General features: G+C 49.0%; 1 protein-coding gene across 4 annotated transcripts in view; it reads left to right on the top strand.

Annotated features, from left to right (window-relative positions):
* The first annotated feature begins 1683 nt into the window (after positions 1–1683).
* DDI2 (DDI proteasomal shuttling factor 2) overlaps positions 1684–14273 on the top strand; it is a 56592-nt gene continuing 44002 nt past the window's right edge. Inside the window, exons 1-2 of one of the 4 annotated variants that reach the window (XM_075906337.1) lie at positions 1684–2088; positions 3482–3565. In XM_075906337.1, coding sequence (XP_075762452.1) covers positions 1951–2088; positions 3482–3565 — 222 coding nt within the window. In that variant the 5' untranslated portion in view covers positions 1684–1950. The remainder of the gene's footprint in view (positions 2089–3481; positions 3566–14273) is intronic. The other 3 variants (XM_075906336.1, XM_075906338.1, XM_006129786.2) reach the window with 3 other exon arrangements.

Here is a 14273-nt window from a genome sequence, read left to right on the forward strand (position 1 = left end):
TTGTGCAGGGAAAATGGTCACAGCATGAAGCCCTTCTACACATCAATTTATTAGAACTCAAGGCTGTCAGGAATGTGTGCAAGCACTTTACCCAACTCATTACCAATCGCACAGTCTGCAAATTCACGGACAATATGAATTGTCCTTATATAAACCTTATATAAACAGGCGGGGGGGAGGGGGGGTGCATGCTCCCAATCCCTCTGCACAGAGGCCACTCAGTTTTGGAACTGGTGTATCCAACGTGTTATCCTGAGAGCATCCTACTTGCCTGGCATCAACAACATAATGACGGACACCCTCCACCGCAATTCTCCCACAGACCACGAGTTGGAGTTACATCCATTAGTGGCAGCTTCTACCTTCTGCAGGTGGGGTTATCCAATTATCGACCTCTTTGCAACCAGCAACAATACCAAGTGCCCACAATACTGCTCCCAAGCAGGTCTCAGTCACAATTCCAGGGGGAGCGTCTTTCTGATCCCATAAGACAAGACACTACACTATGCCTTCCCTCTGGTGCCACTCATCTCCAGAGTCCTGCTCAAGATACGACTAGACAGATCTCTGGCCATCCTGATAGCACTGTTATGGTTCAAGCAGACCTGGTTCCCATCCCTCCAATACATATTGGTCAAACCACTGTATCCGCTTCCTTCCAGACAAGATCTCCTGTCCCAACACCACGGCACACTACTGCATCCCCAACCACACACCCTCCATCATCTCCATGCCTGGCTCCTCTCTGATTCCAGGAAGATGAATCCCACTGCTCTGACCACATGAAGTCAGTTCTTCTTCACAGTAGAAGACCATCTACCAGAAAGACTTATGCTTCACATCCTGGTGCCAACAAATCCACCTTGACCCTCAGAATGCCCCCTTCTTCCGTTCTACACCACAGATATCACCGCAAGGAAGGGGCCTCCCTCCATGGTCGGGGGCGAGCCGGGGCGGCTGCAATTGCTGCGTCCCGGCTCGTCAGTTTTTGCTCATTCTGTTACCAAGGTTTTTAAGGGGCCTCCAGAACCGCCCCCCCCTCCCCCTCATGGGACCTCAGTCCAGCGCTAGATTGCCTTACGAGACCCCCATTCAAGCCTATGGCCACGTGCGCTTCCATTGCTTCCCAGGAAGGTGCCTTTTGGGAGCCACCCCCCCGCGAGGAGGGCGGACCAGCCCTTAACGCCCCCACACAACGTGTGCCAAGGCCAGTGACCAAGACCGCACCCGCCTCCTCGAGCCCGCGGCCCCGCCATCCCCCACGCCGCACCGGCCTCCACGGGACACGTCGCGCGCTCGCAGTCTCGCGGGCAGGACGCCGGCGCCCCCCGACCCCCAGTCGCGGCACCGCCACAGCCACCGCTCCCTCGCAGCGCCCGCCAGGCACTGGGCCGCGTGCCTCACCCGCCGCCTCGCCCGCCTCACTTCGCGCGCCCCACGCGAGGAGCCGGGGGGAGGGGCCGTCGAGCCGCCTCCTGCGCACGCGTGGACGAGCGGCCGTTACTCCCGCTCCCAACGTTCTCCCCGCCGCGGCCGGGGGGGGGGGGGAATGACGTAATTCACGGGAGTGTCCGTTGGGACGGCTTGCATTGGCCCAGGGAGCCCGCGGGCGCGTGGTGAGCCCCTCCCCCGTGGCGCGGCCCAGGGCGGGGCCGGGGTTACATTCCAGTCTGAGCCAACTCGAGGAGACTCGCCGGGCTGGAGACAAGGGGCGGGGCAACCACGCCGCACGCGCACTGGAGTTCCGGGGGGGTCTGGGTCGCCGCGCGCCAGGATACTGACCCCGCCCACCCGACTTCCGGAGGCGCGTGACAACGCCGGCCGGGCGAGGTTTTTACGACAGCGGGCTCGGCCAGGAGGGCCTTTTACGACAGCTCCGGCTGGGCGGGGCTTTTACGACAGCGGGCTCGGGCGCGAGGGCGCTTGGCGGCAGCGGGGAGCGGCGCAGCCATGCTGGTCACCGTGTTCTGCCTGCGCCGGGACCGCTCCGAGCTCACCTTCTCCCTGCAGGTGGACGCCGACTTCGAGCTGCAGAACTTCCGGGCGCTCTGCGAGCTGGAGTCCGGCATCCCCGCGGCCGAGAGCCAGGTGAGGAGACCTCGCCCCCCCCCCCCCCCCCCGCGCGGGAGACCCCGTGTGGATCCCTCGCAAAGAGCCCTGGACAGGGGCCCCCCGACCTCCCCTTCGGGCACGGGCACCGCCGGGCCTTGTGGCCTCGGAGTGACCCCGCTGGCAGCCGTCCCGCCACCTGCCTTCACGGCCCGTCTCCCGGGTAAGCCAGAGCGGCTCACCATCCCGGACTCGCAAAGTCTGGACGCGTCCGCCTAGTAGAAACCCTCCTGTTCTGCTCTGAGTGGGGAGGTTCCCGGTTGTTGGACGCCAGGTGAAACTGCTGCTGTCATCTTCAGAAGAAGAAAAAAATCTTTCTCTCGTGGAAAAGTCTTGGCTCTGCTGAAAGCACATTAAGACCCTTTTCTTCCCTCGGGGAAAAGTCTTTGGAGCCACCAAATCCACTTTATTGCTAAAAGTCTCTCAGAGATGCCATTCTTTCCAGTGTCTCTGGCTGCTTCCTACTGCCCCATTTCAAACCTGTCCCCATCTTGTTTCTGAGAATCATCTAAGTCCCTAGCGAGAAGAAAGAGCAAGGATTTCTTTGCCCTTTAAGAATGATGAAAATTGTGAGAGCCTTGGGGTAAGGAGCCTGGTCTCCCAGCTCAGCTGCTGCCTAGGGAAACATCCCCCAGTTGTTACTAAGAGGTTGGCTGCACCTTCCGCCCATCTAAGAAATTAACACCCTCTTCCTCATTCTATTGAGGAAAGAGATGAGAATTTCCTTAGATTTCCTCTAACCCTTAGTACATCCAGGTTGACTTGGTCCCTGGACCCTGCTTCAGCCGGAAATATAGTTTGGGGTGTGTGAGAATGAGGTTTTTCACTTCCTTTTGGCAGTGGAGAGACAGCTGAAGTGAAAACTGGTGTCTGACTAGTAGAGAATATCCCAATCTAGTTCAGATTCAGTAGGGCTTTACTGACCTGACAAACAATACAAGTATTCCCAAAATGTAAGGGGGGAAAAAACAAATACTGTTTGTCAGACAATTACAGCCCATCCAGGATCATTTTACACCCCATTTGGCATTTGGTCTCTGATGACCATTTGTCATTTCTGTCCTCTGATCTGATGGCAGTGCTTTTATGTAGTGTAGTGCTGTGCCGTTTCTCTCCTTTCTTATAATCCCAAACCAGAGGCTTGATATACCTGTCAAAACTCATGAAGCCTTCTGTGATCACTGACTTTGCTTTTTTTTGGTCTTTTTCCAAAAATATACTCTCAGCTTTGGGCTGTTAAACCTACTGTAATTTACATTTTAAGTGAATATTAGTGCTGGTGAAGGATTTTAGATTGCCAGCTTTAGTGGTTGTCAGTTTCCCCGTGCAACAGGTTCTGTGGGCAGCAGCAATATAATCTTCTCCCCCACAGTGCCCAAGAATTCTGACAGAGTTCTGGATGAGCCACCTCCCCATCCATTCTGCTGTGGTTGGGTTGAGAGGCATACTTCAGACGGTAAGAAGATTAAGATGAATGGTTTTGTGGTGTGGAAAGGGGGTAAGAATTGAATGATGTGGTTGCCACTATCAGGCCACATCTCTAAACCCAATTTGCTTCCCCAGATTGTCTTTTAATTTTGGTTCAGCACTTTAAGACATGCAAAAATCTCAGGAGATCAAATCATAAAAGCTCTTCAGGTCCTGAAGAATGCAGCCTGTGTAGTGCAACAGAATCCTGATTTGGGCGTCTGGGCACTATAAAAAAAAGTGTGTGTTAATAAAGGACATCTAAAAACAAACATGAAAATAGTATGTACAGTCCATGTGCATGATATTGGTTTAATGATGACTTTTGATCACTTCTGAGTTTGGGTGAGTTGATATCAGTTATTTAAAAAGCTCTGCTTCCCCTGACATGTTGCACAGAATCCTGTTAAAAAGTATAAATGTTAAATATTGCTTAATGTTTAGTAAAAGCCAACGCAAGCCACCATGGTATCAAATTACTGTTCTAATCACTGCAGTTCAAAATGAGATTAGAAGATCAAAGGTCTGTGAAGTTCCTTACAGAAAACTCTTAATTTTTCTCAGTGGGGGCTAGGGATGTTAAATATCTGTTAACTGAATAGTTGAGTAACCTCGTGAATTCTTATCGGTTAGTCGACTATTCTGTAGTCCCTGGGGCTGGGGCTGGGGCCAGCAGCCTCTGATACAGAGGCAGCAGTGCAGGATGGCAGCAGCCCCTGTCTAGGGTGGGGTCTGAGCTGCACTCCAGAGTGAGCCGGAACTGAGCTGGGCTGCCTGCTCACCCGGTTCCTAACATACTTTAAATGCAGAACCATAGCAGGGGTAGGTCCTGGACCCATTGCAAGCAAGGACTGAACTGGACTGCTGGCCAGCCTGCTAAAAAGCTTTCTGGCCGGAGGAGGGGTGGAAAGTGTGTAGTCTATAGCATTAACCTATAAGCTTTTGCTTATTGGTTAATCAACTACACTGTTGCATACCTAGTGGGGACTGGGAGTGAGGGACCATTGGATCTCCAAAATTCCTATTCTTTTTATACTGCTGTCAACCCATGTTTATATAGCGAATGAAGGAATATCAATACCAGATACAAGATCTTAAATGACTTGTCCTGGTACAGGAAAATCAGAATCCCAGGCTTGTTTGTAAGGAAGAGGACCACATGACTTAACACTGAAAGCTGTGATTTCAAAACCATGAATATCCTGTATTCTTTCTCTTGCCAATGACCAGCATAACTTCTCTGCATGTGAGAATGTACAAATGCCTGCAGCCAAAGGCTTGAATTTCTGAAGTCCTGCCTCTTGTTTTTCAGATCTCTCTCCAGCTACTTGCATCATGGTAACTGACAGCATTAAATCTATTTTAAGATCATGGGTGGTCGTGCGCTTGTTCCATCTTTGGGACTTTTTCCCTCTAAGGCTGCTGCCTCAGCAAATAATTTTTAAATGTTATAGCTTCTACAGTTATCAACCTCAGATAACCTGCAATTGACTGCAGGTTAGAATATAGGGCTGGAAGAGACCTCAGGAGGTCATCAAGTCCAGCCCCCTGCCCAAAGCAGGACCAACCCCAACTAAATCAATCCAGCCAGGGCTTTGTCAAGGTGAGACTTAAAAACCTCTAGGGATAGAGATTCCACCTCCTCCATAGGTAACCCATTCCAGTGCTTCCCCACCCTCCTAGGGAAATAGTTTTTCCTAATATCCAACCTAGACCTTCCCCATTGTAACTTGAGACCATTGCTCCTTGTTCTGCCCTCTGTCATTACTAATCCCTCACTAATTCCTGCTTCCATCCATGTTCTCCTTTGCTGGTCACTTTCCCTTTCTGCCCCATATCTTTGTCATCTGTATCATGACTTCTAGTCAGCGCCTCTTTCTGTAGAGCATTTTGCAGTCTTTCATAGGAAGAAACTGTGTAAATCCACTTTGTATTTTACTTATTGGAAGATCAGCTTGTTTACTCAAGGAAGGATTATGCTTGCTTAAACTGACAAATAGATTTTTAACTCTGGTATCATAATCTTCTTTTTACAATGATCAGAGGCATGTTGCTTTAAAAGCTCCTGCCTTAAGGACAGTAAAATTCATAGCAGACCTTACATAGTAGGGACTAAACCAAGGTAGTAAAGGAGCTCAAGTGTTGGAATGAGAAACTCGTGCTCTGTATTGAACTCTGGAATTAATTTTTCACTAATATTTAGGAAGAAGTGAGGGCAAGAAGTCTTGACTAAAGGTTGCACTGTGAAGAAAGGGTTAATGGAGGTGGTTGAAGTCAAAGATGTGCCACCTCTTTGTCTAAGAACAAAGCCGCTTGTGAGGAAAGGTGACACAAGGAACATGGAGGCAAGTCAGGCAGTCAGATTGTAGGGTCTGTGGAAGAAGTAAAGGGCAAAGAGAGATGATTGGGTATAATGGGATTTTGCCTCCCATTCACCTCTAAATTGCTAACAAGTTTTTGGGGGGAATCCTGGCTAATAGGTTATGCCACCCATCCTAAAGGATTTGGAAAGGGAAGGGAATCTGAACAAAATATGCTGCTCGAATTTGTTTTGGAGTCTTCTGGGGTCATGAATATTAAATCTGCTTTCCTTCTTCAGCCCCTGCCCCACCTCCATTTACTGACCTGCTCACATAACACCTCAGCTAAGGAGCTCTGGAACCCATCAACAGTTCTGAGTGTCAGGAGTTTCTTTACATGGGTGGTTCCAGGAGCTTAGAACTGATTCTTGCACTATAGTGCTGCTGAGAGAGCTAAAGCAGCCTCTAGTTTATTACATTGCCAACAGTATGGTCAGTATTTATAAAGAGTGCTAATATGTTTTCTTGTCTGCAATTACTTGGGGCCAAAATCTCGTTGGTATCCTATTGAAAATTAATGTAAGATTTCTTTTTCTAGATTTTTACTGATTTTTTTTATGTGCTGCCTGGGGATCTCTAGTAGGAAGTTTCACTGATCTCCCTTTGTAAGGTACTTTGAAATCTACTGATAAAGTGCTATACAAGAGCTAGGCATTATTATTATGTACCAGTCTTAGACCAAGACCTTGACTGTACTGGACAGTGCCTATCAGTTGTGTGTGGTCTTCACCTGCTATGAAACCTAGGCAGCTCCACATCCCTAGATGTGTGCAAGATCTGTGGCAGGCTAGAGTGTGCATAGCTGAATAGACTGGGCAGTTGTGGTACTCTTGAGTCCCACATAAGGTCACTGTATTTCCCTACGCTGAATATGGGACACCTGGTAAAATTACTTGTATTCAAGCAAGGTCAATGACAATTAGTCAGTATGATGCACCCAAATTAACATTAATCTGAAGTTTGAGCAATGTTAAAAAGAGATGCTGCATTGTTGGATTCTTTCTTTAAGGCTTTATGGTTCTTAGGGAGAGAAGTGGCATGCACTTAAACCTGTCACAGGAGGAGGGAGTGACTAATTGACCTGACCCTCCATGCCTGGTTGTGCTCTCTACATGGATCCGCCTCTCTTGGTACCTGGTACCACATCTTCCTGAAGCAATGTGTGGGGAACACACAGGGTCACATGCTCCCGTCCCTGGGTTTCTGCAGGGTTCAGAATGTTGCTAGCAGCAGCCTCTCAGCACTGTGTGAAAGGGAAGGCATGGGAGCTGTTTCTAGCTTCAGGGAGGAAAGAGGAGGACCTGGCCTGTGTCTTTCTAGTTCTCATCTCTTCTCTCCCTCTGTCGTCCCCCGGCCCATCTTGTCCCCTATGGCTGAGAGCAGCTTGTCCTTTCCTGGTCCCACAGTGTCGAAAGGAAGCTAATATGTCCAGGCTGTTGTTGGCCACCAACATAGCTCAGCCACCTCCTGTCTCCCAGCTACAGCACAGGCAGGAAAAAGTTAAGCCCTATGGATGCATTATATACGAGGACCCTGGTAACCTGGCTGCAGGGGCTAGAGGTAGATCAGCAGGGGCGAGTACTTAGGGAATGAAGTAGCCCTGAATTCCCTGTGGATAGGACCCACGGCAAGGAACAGGGTGGGAGAAGAGGGTGCTAAACACCTGCTCAAGGGGCAGCTGTGGAGCCTGCAGGGTTGGGTTGCAAACAAGCTTCTTTCCTTCTTCCCTGCCACTCTATAGCTTAGCTGAGAGGTGAAGATACTTCCCCATCCCAGTGCTGTGAAGGGCTTGGATTAAGGATGTTAAATATTGAGTAATTAACGAGGAATTTCCATCAACTAGTTGACTAGTGGATAGGCATTTCTGCATTCCTCCTTTGAAATGTACAAGAGGCCCTCACTGGGGCTCTTGTACATTTCAAAGGAGGAATGTGGAACTCCACATGCAAGTCCCACTGACTCCGGGCTACCCTGGGGGCTCTTGTGCATTTCTGAATCCCTTGCTGACCCCGGGCTCCATGCTGCACTGATGCTTTGAAATGCCACACAGAGCCTGGGTCAGCTAAGGACTGCCCATCTGACCCCAGGGTCTGTGCAGCATTTCCCCGGAACCCAGGATCAGCTGGAGTCTCCCAGGCTCTGCGTGCTTTGAAATGCCTCGGAAGCAACTGGTGACCTAAAACACTTCTTGAAGTGGTTCCTGGTGGCCTTTCATGCGAGATTGTGTCCCATCAGCACTTTTTCGGAGCGCTTTGGCAGTGTGGACACTCTTTTGGAAGAAGTTTTTTTGGAAGATCTCTTCCAGAAAAGCTTCTTCCAAAAGAAGCCTGCAGTCTAGACATAGCTCTGATGTCCAAACTAAACCTCCCTTGCTGCATGTTAAGCCCATTGCTTCTTGTCCTATCCTCAGAGGCCGAGGAGAACAATTTTTCTTCCTTCTTGTGACACCGTTTTAGATATCTAAAAACCGCTATCGTGTCCCCTCTCAGTCTTCTCCTTTCCAAACTAAACAAGCCCAATTCTTTCAGTCTGCCCTCAGAGGTCATGTTCTTTAGACCTTTAATCATTCTTGTTGCTCTTCTATAGACCTTTTTAATTAAACTTTTTTGTTTGGTAGACTTTGGTATCTGCACTGCGTCTCTTCTTGGTTTTACAGGCAGGGCATTCCCGTTTAGTGTCATTCAAGCAGCCGCTTCCTGGTTAGGCATTTTTTGCAGAATTCGAGTGCTTCACAGTGTTGGTGGTTGGGAGAGGAGGGAATCTTGGGCACTGCACAGCTTCAGAGAAGCTAATGATTTAGAACTGGGCTGTCTTACCAACATTTGCTTTTTAATGTTTCATACCACACAACTAAGCCAAATTAGCTTATTTTGACTGCAGAGGAGGGTGGTTAAGAGCTCTCATAAGGGATATGGAGTAACTGCTGTAGGTTTAATTCATATTTTGAGTTAAGGTGGAAAGTCCAACAATCCAATCCAAGCAAGAAGAAAGGCTAAATCTCTCTCAAACTGATTGTTGTTTTTCCCATAATATTCATATGGAGAAACCGTCATTTAAGATTTACAGCTGCAGCTCAAGTTTATTCCTAGCTTAAATATAAGAACATAAGAATGGCAGTACTGGGTCAGACCAAAGGTCCATCTAGCCCAGTAGCCTGTCTGCCGACAGTGGCCAGCACCAGGTGCCCCAGGGGCGGTGGACCGAAGACAGTGATCAAGTGATTTGTCTCATGCCATCCATCTCCAGCTTCTGACAAACAGAGGCCAGGGACATTATTCCTACCCCCTGGCTAATAGCCTTTTATGGACCTAACCTTAAAAGGGACTTTTCAGTTTAGAAAAGAGGAGACTGAGGGGGGATATGATAGAGGTCTATAAAATCATGAGTGCTGTGGAGAGGGCAAATAAAGAAAAGTTATTTATTAGTTCACATAATAGAAGAACTAGAGGACACCAAATGTAGTTAATGGGTAGCAGGTTTAAAACTAATAAAAGAAAGGTCTTCACACAGTGTGTAGTCAACCTGTGGAACTCCTTGCCAGAGGAGGCTGAGAAGGCTAGGACTATAACAGAGTTTAAAGAGAAGCTAGATAAATTCATGGAGGTTAGGTCCATAAAAGGCTATTAGCCAGGGGATAGAATTGGTGTCCCTGGCCTCTGTCAGAGGATGGAGAAGGATGGCAGGAGACAAATTGCTTGATCATTGTCTTCGGTCCACCCTCTCTGGGGCACCTGGTACTGGCCTCTGTCGGCAGACAGGCTACTGGGCTAGATGGACCTTTGGTCTGACCCAGTACGGCCGTTCTTATGTTATATGTACAGTTGGGGTTATTTTTTCCAACATGCAGAGATCTTTTTGAAGTTCTTCACGGTCTGCTTCTGTCTTGACTATCTTAAGCAGTTTAGTATCATCCGCAAACTTTACTACCTCACTGCTTGCCCCTTTCTGTACATCATTTCATTTATGAATAAGTTGAATAATAGCTTCTTGTTTGTTTTTCCTGTAAGTGGCATGATTAATTCCAAATTGGGTGTGGTGCACTTAGTTATGTGAGATGCTGCTTTGAAAATCATCTCCTCACAAACAAAGCTTCATAATCCCGGTAATAATTTGGTTTCATGTTTCTTCTCTGCTGATTTAAACCAAACAAAATTTACAGATGCCATCGATCACAATAGCTTGCAAAGGACAAGTGGTCCTATAAGGCTAGCGTAGGGTCATATTGATTGGTGTTGTCAATAATCAGGGCTTGCCGAGCAGCAGTGAGCCCCCCTCGCCAGCCGCACAGTTCTGCGCTCTGCGCCGGGTCTTCCGGGGTGTAATCTACTTGCCATGAGTGAGTAGATTACATTGTTTGTCGAGCCCTGTCAATAATGTATTTAGAGAGTGGGGAGAAATCACATTCTCAGCCAGCCAGGGTGGATTGATTAAATGAAAGTGATTTAAATTAGCAATTTAAATAATATAATATATTGGAAAATCTTAATTGAAATTATTTTAATCAACTCTTCTGTTTGTACTTCCTTTCTTTTCCAAAGGGAGATGCTTTCTCATTGCTTGATAGAACCGTTAAAACACATGTTATAACTAAATAGAGCCTTTACACAAGATTTTTACATCTTTTTGCTGTGTGGGAGTATAGCACAACACTAACTATATTTTGATTTAAACAATTATAAAGCTTTGTATTTTTAGATTCTTATGAATTGTACATTTTTAATATAGGAAATGCAGATTGATATGCTGTTTATTTGCCAGATAATTAACTTCATGATTTGTGTCAGGCTGCATTAGGATCAAAATTGAAATTTAAACACAGAAAACAGCATATAATATATTCAGGAAGGCTGAAAGAATTGAGTTTGTTTAGTTTAGAAAAGAGAAGATTGATAGTTGTTTTCAGGTATCTCAAAGGGTGTCATAAGGAGGAGGGAGAAAACTTGTTCATCTTGGCCTCTGAGGATAAAACAAGAAGCAATGGGCTTAAACTGCAGCAAGGGAGGTTTAGGTTGGACATAGGAAAAAGTTCCTAACTGTCAGGGTGGTCAAACACTGGAATAAATTGCCCATGAAGGTTGTGAAATCTCCATCTCTGGTGATATTTAAGAGTAGGTTAGATTAGGCTCCTATATGTGAAACTTATTAATGGAAAAAATCTATAGAGAATCTGAAATTTTATAGAGATCTACCTATCTCCTAGAACTGGAAGGGACCTTGAGAGGTCATCAAGTCCTGTCCACTGCCCTCATGGCAGGACCAAGTACCATCCCTGACAGATTTGCCCCAGATTCCTAAATGGCCCCCGCAAGGATTGAACTTGCAACCTGGGGTTTATCAGGCCAATGCTCAAACCACTGAGCTAGCCCTCCCCCCCGAAGTTTGCAGAAACTAATAAAAGAAATACATACAAAATAGGAATGTTGGCATGTAGTCAGTTACACAATTAACCAATAAGCCTGGGCTTACCTGTTAATTGCAATGACTACATGCACCTCTCCCGTTTGCTACCTCTGCATGGGATGGAGGAAGGGGGAAAGTGGCTTTTAAACTGGCTCCCCAGGTGTGCCGGCTCCCACGGAGCATCCTGTCCCCCTCCACCATGCTGCTGGCTTCCACAGAGGCAGCAGTGCGGGGGTGGGGCACAAGCAGGATCCGGTATGCGTGGGGAGCTGACTTTAGAGCTGGCTCCTTGCACGTATCGACTCCCATGATGCCACCTGCCCCTCATGCTGTTGCCTGTTTATCAGAGGTTTTTACGGTGTGGCTTGACAAAGCCCTAGTTGGAATACTTAGTTGGGGTTGTCCTGCTTTGAGAGGGGGCTGGATAAATGACCTCCTGAGGTCTCTGCTAGCCCTAATCTTCTATGATGCAATATCTCAGCAATCAGAAATAGCTTAGGGTCTAACCAGTAGCCTTATTTGGGCCCCACTGACATTTCCCCCCAGGTCAGATTGTCAGTGACTTTAGGGGCTTTTGCTTTGCTCTGCAGTGTGAAAGAGAGGGTTACTTGCCAGGATTATGAGAACATCTTGTGTAATCATTTCCCTGCCATTGAAGGGGCCTCAGGTACTGGTGCTTCTTATTCTCTGCTTGTGGCATGCAGTAGTCTGGTTTCCAGTGGACACTAATACTTTAGTCTAATTTCCGTGGCCTCTGGTATCACTGCCACCACCTAAAGGTAAAACCTCTTTGATAACTCAGGAAGGCATATTTGGGAATTCCTTCGTAGGAGGTACATACCCTCAAACTCGTCTAACCCTGCCTCTGGAGAGAGCTTGAAACCCAACTGCTGAGATCAGCTGAAAATGGAACTTAAGTTTCTCTTAGTTAGGGTGTGCAGTTAGAGATATGCACATGGAACCTTTTGCCTTCTAGGACACAAGAATCAAATCATGTTCTTTTCAGCACAGAGAAGTCCAACAACCGCAAGACAAAGAAAATAACTTGCTTGGGTCAGACACAACATTCCCTGTTCTACTCACATATCTGTAGTTTCAATACTTAGTCCTTTCCTAGGAATGGGTGCCACTGGATTCTCCCGCCTGGCTCCTTAGAACAGCAGTTCCCAACTGTTGGTCCATGAATCCCTGCTTGCCAGGCTGTGGCACACTGCCAGGCCACGCCCCCAGATGCTAATTCCTTCCCCGCCCTCCCCCTCCCCCCCCCCCCCGCTGGGGTTCCCTGTACAGCAGCAGGGTGAGTAGATAACCAGGTCTGCTGGGGCTGGGACCGCAGTGAGGCTGCCCCCCATGGCCCCGGTTCCAGCTGTGGGAGTCATGTAATGGGCAACTGCAGTGCTCGGCCAGAGCCAAACCCCTGCTAAGCCTGGGAGCCCGGCTGAGTGCTGCAGCATCTGGGCTTCACGGGGTGTTGGGCTCCGGCCAGGCACTGCAGCTGCACTCAGCAGGGGCCCAGCACGCTGCAGCCCTCCTGCTGCGCAGGGAAGTGTTCTGTGCTCAGCTGGGAGGCAGTGGCAGGGCAGGCATAGAGCGCTCTGCTGGTAGGGCCTAGTGCTGGGGGGGAGGGTGGAGTTCTCGAGGTGGCGGGGGCTGACACTGAGGGGCACTGTGATATCCAGGATGGGGAGCTGACACTGGGGAGGGCTCTGGGAGTGGAGCTAGTAGTGATGGAGCTATGGGGGCAGGGCTGGCACTGGGGACAAGGCTAATATTGGGTACCGGGGGCTGGCACAAGCAGGGACCTGGAGGGGATTGGGTGCATTGGGGCTCTGGAAACAGGAGGATGCAGCTGAGGCATTTGGGGCAGGGGGGCTGGCACTAGAGGACTCGGAGGGCGAAAGGCTGGCACTGGGAGGGTTGAGTGCAGGGGACGCTGGGATCAGTGGCTGGTGCTAGGGGGTAGTGTAGGGGTAGGGTTACCAGATGGTTTCAAGAAAAATAGCGGACACACTTAACATAACATCACAATCTACATTACATCTTAGTTAGAAAATACCCGACAGTTCTATTTTCTCATTTCTATTCTTTCAATTTGTTTCCTGAACAGAAAGCTCAAATACTGGTCTGTCTGGTTCAGAACTGGACACCTGGCCAACCCTATGTAGGGGTGAGGGGCTCTAGTGGTTAGGGCTGGCTCTGGGGGCCAGGACTTTTTATACCGGGGACTAGCAAACACACTCACAAACTTTTGGCAGCCTGGTAACATTTTATTTGCGTTTTTGAATACAGGCAGTCCCCGGGTTATGTACAAGATAGGGACTGTAGGTTTGTTCTTAAGTTGAATCTGTATGTAAGTCGGAACTGGCGTCAGCCGCTGCTGAAACTGATCAGTTTCAACTGTGGCTGAAGCTGGATGCCAGTTTTGACTTACATACAGATTCAACTTAAGAAACCCAGGCGTCCCCAAGTCAGCTTCTGCTGAAACTGATCAGCGGCTGATTCCAGGAAGCCTGGGGCAGAGCAACTCTGCCTCGGGCTTCCTGTAGTCAGCCGCTGGTCAGTTTCAGCAGCGGCTGACTTGGGGACGCCTGGGGCAGAGCAGCTGGGGTGCTGCTGGGTTGCTCCAGTAGCGCGGCTCCTCGGCGCTACTGGAGCAACCCAGCAGCACCCCAGCTGCTGTGCCCCAGGCGTCCTGATTCAGCCGCTGCTGAAACTGACCAGCAGCGGCTGAATCAGGACACCTGGGGCAGAGCAGCTGGGGTGCTGCCGGGTTGGTCCGGAGCGGCGCTGCGGGACCAACCCGGCAGCCCCCAGCTGCTCTACCCCAGGGATAGGCAAGAAAAGCCTGGTCTGCTGGAGGGGGGAGGGGGGCGGGGCAATAGCTGCGCCCTCTCCCCCCCCCCCCCAGCAGACCAGGGAGACGGGGGTGGCGGGACT

The sequence above is a fragment of the Pelodiscus sinensis genome, chromosome 23 (assembly GCF_049634645.1).
Source record: "Pelodiscus sinensis isolate JC-2024 chromosome 23, ASM4963464v1, whole genome shotgun sequence".
NCBI classification, from domain to species: domain Eukaryota; kingdom Metazoa; phylum Chordata; order Testudines; family Trionychidae; genus Pelodiscus; species Pelodiscus sinensis.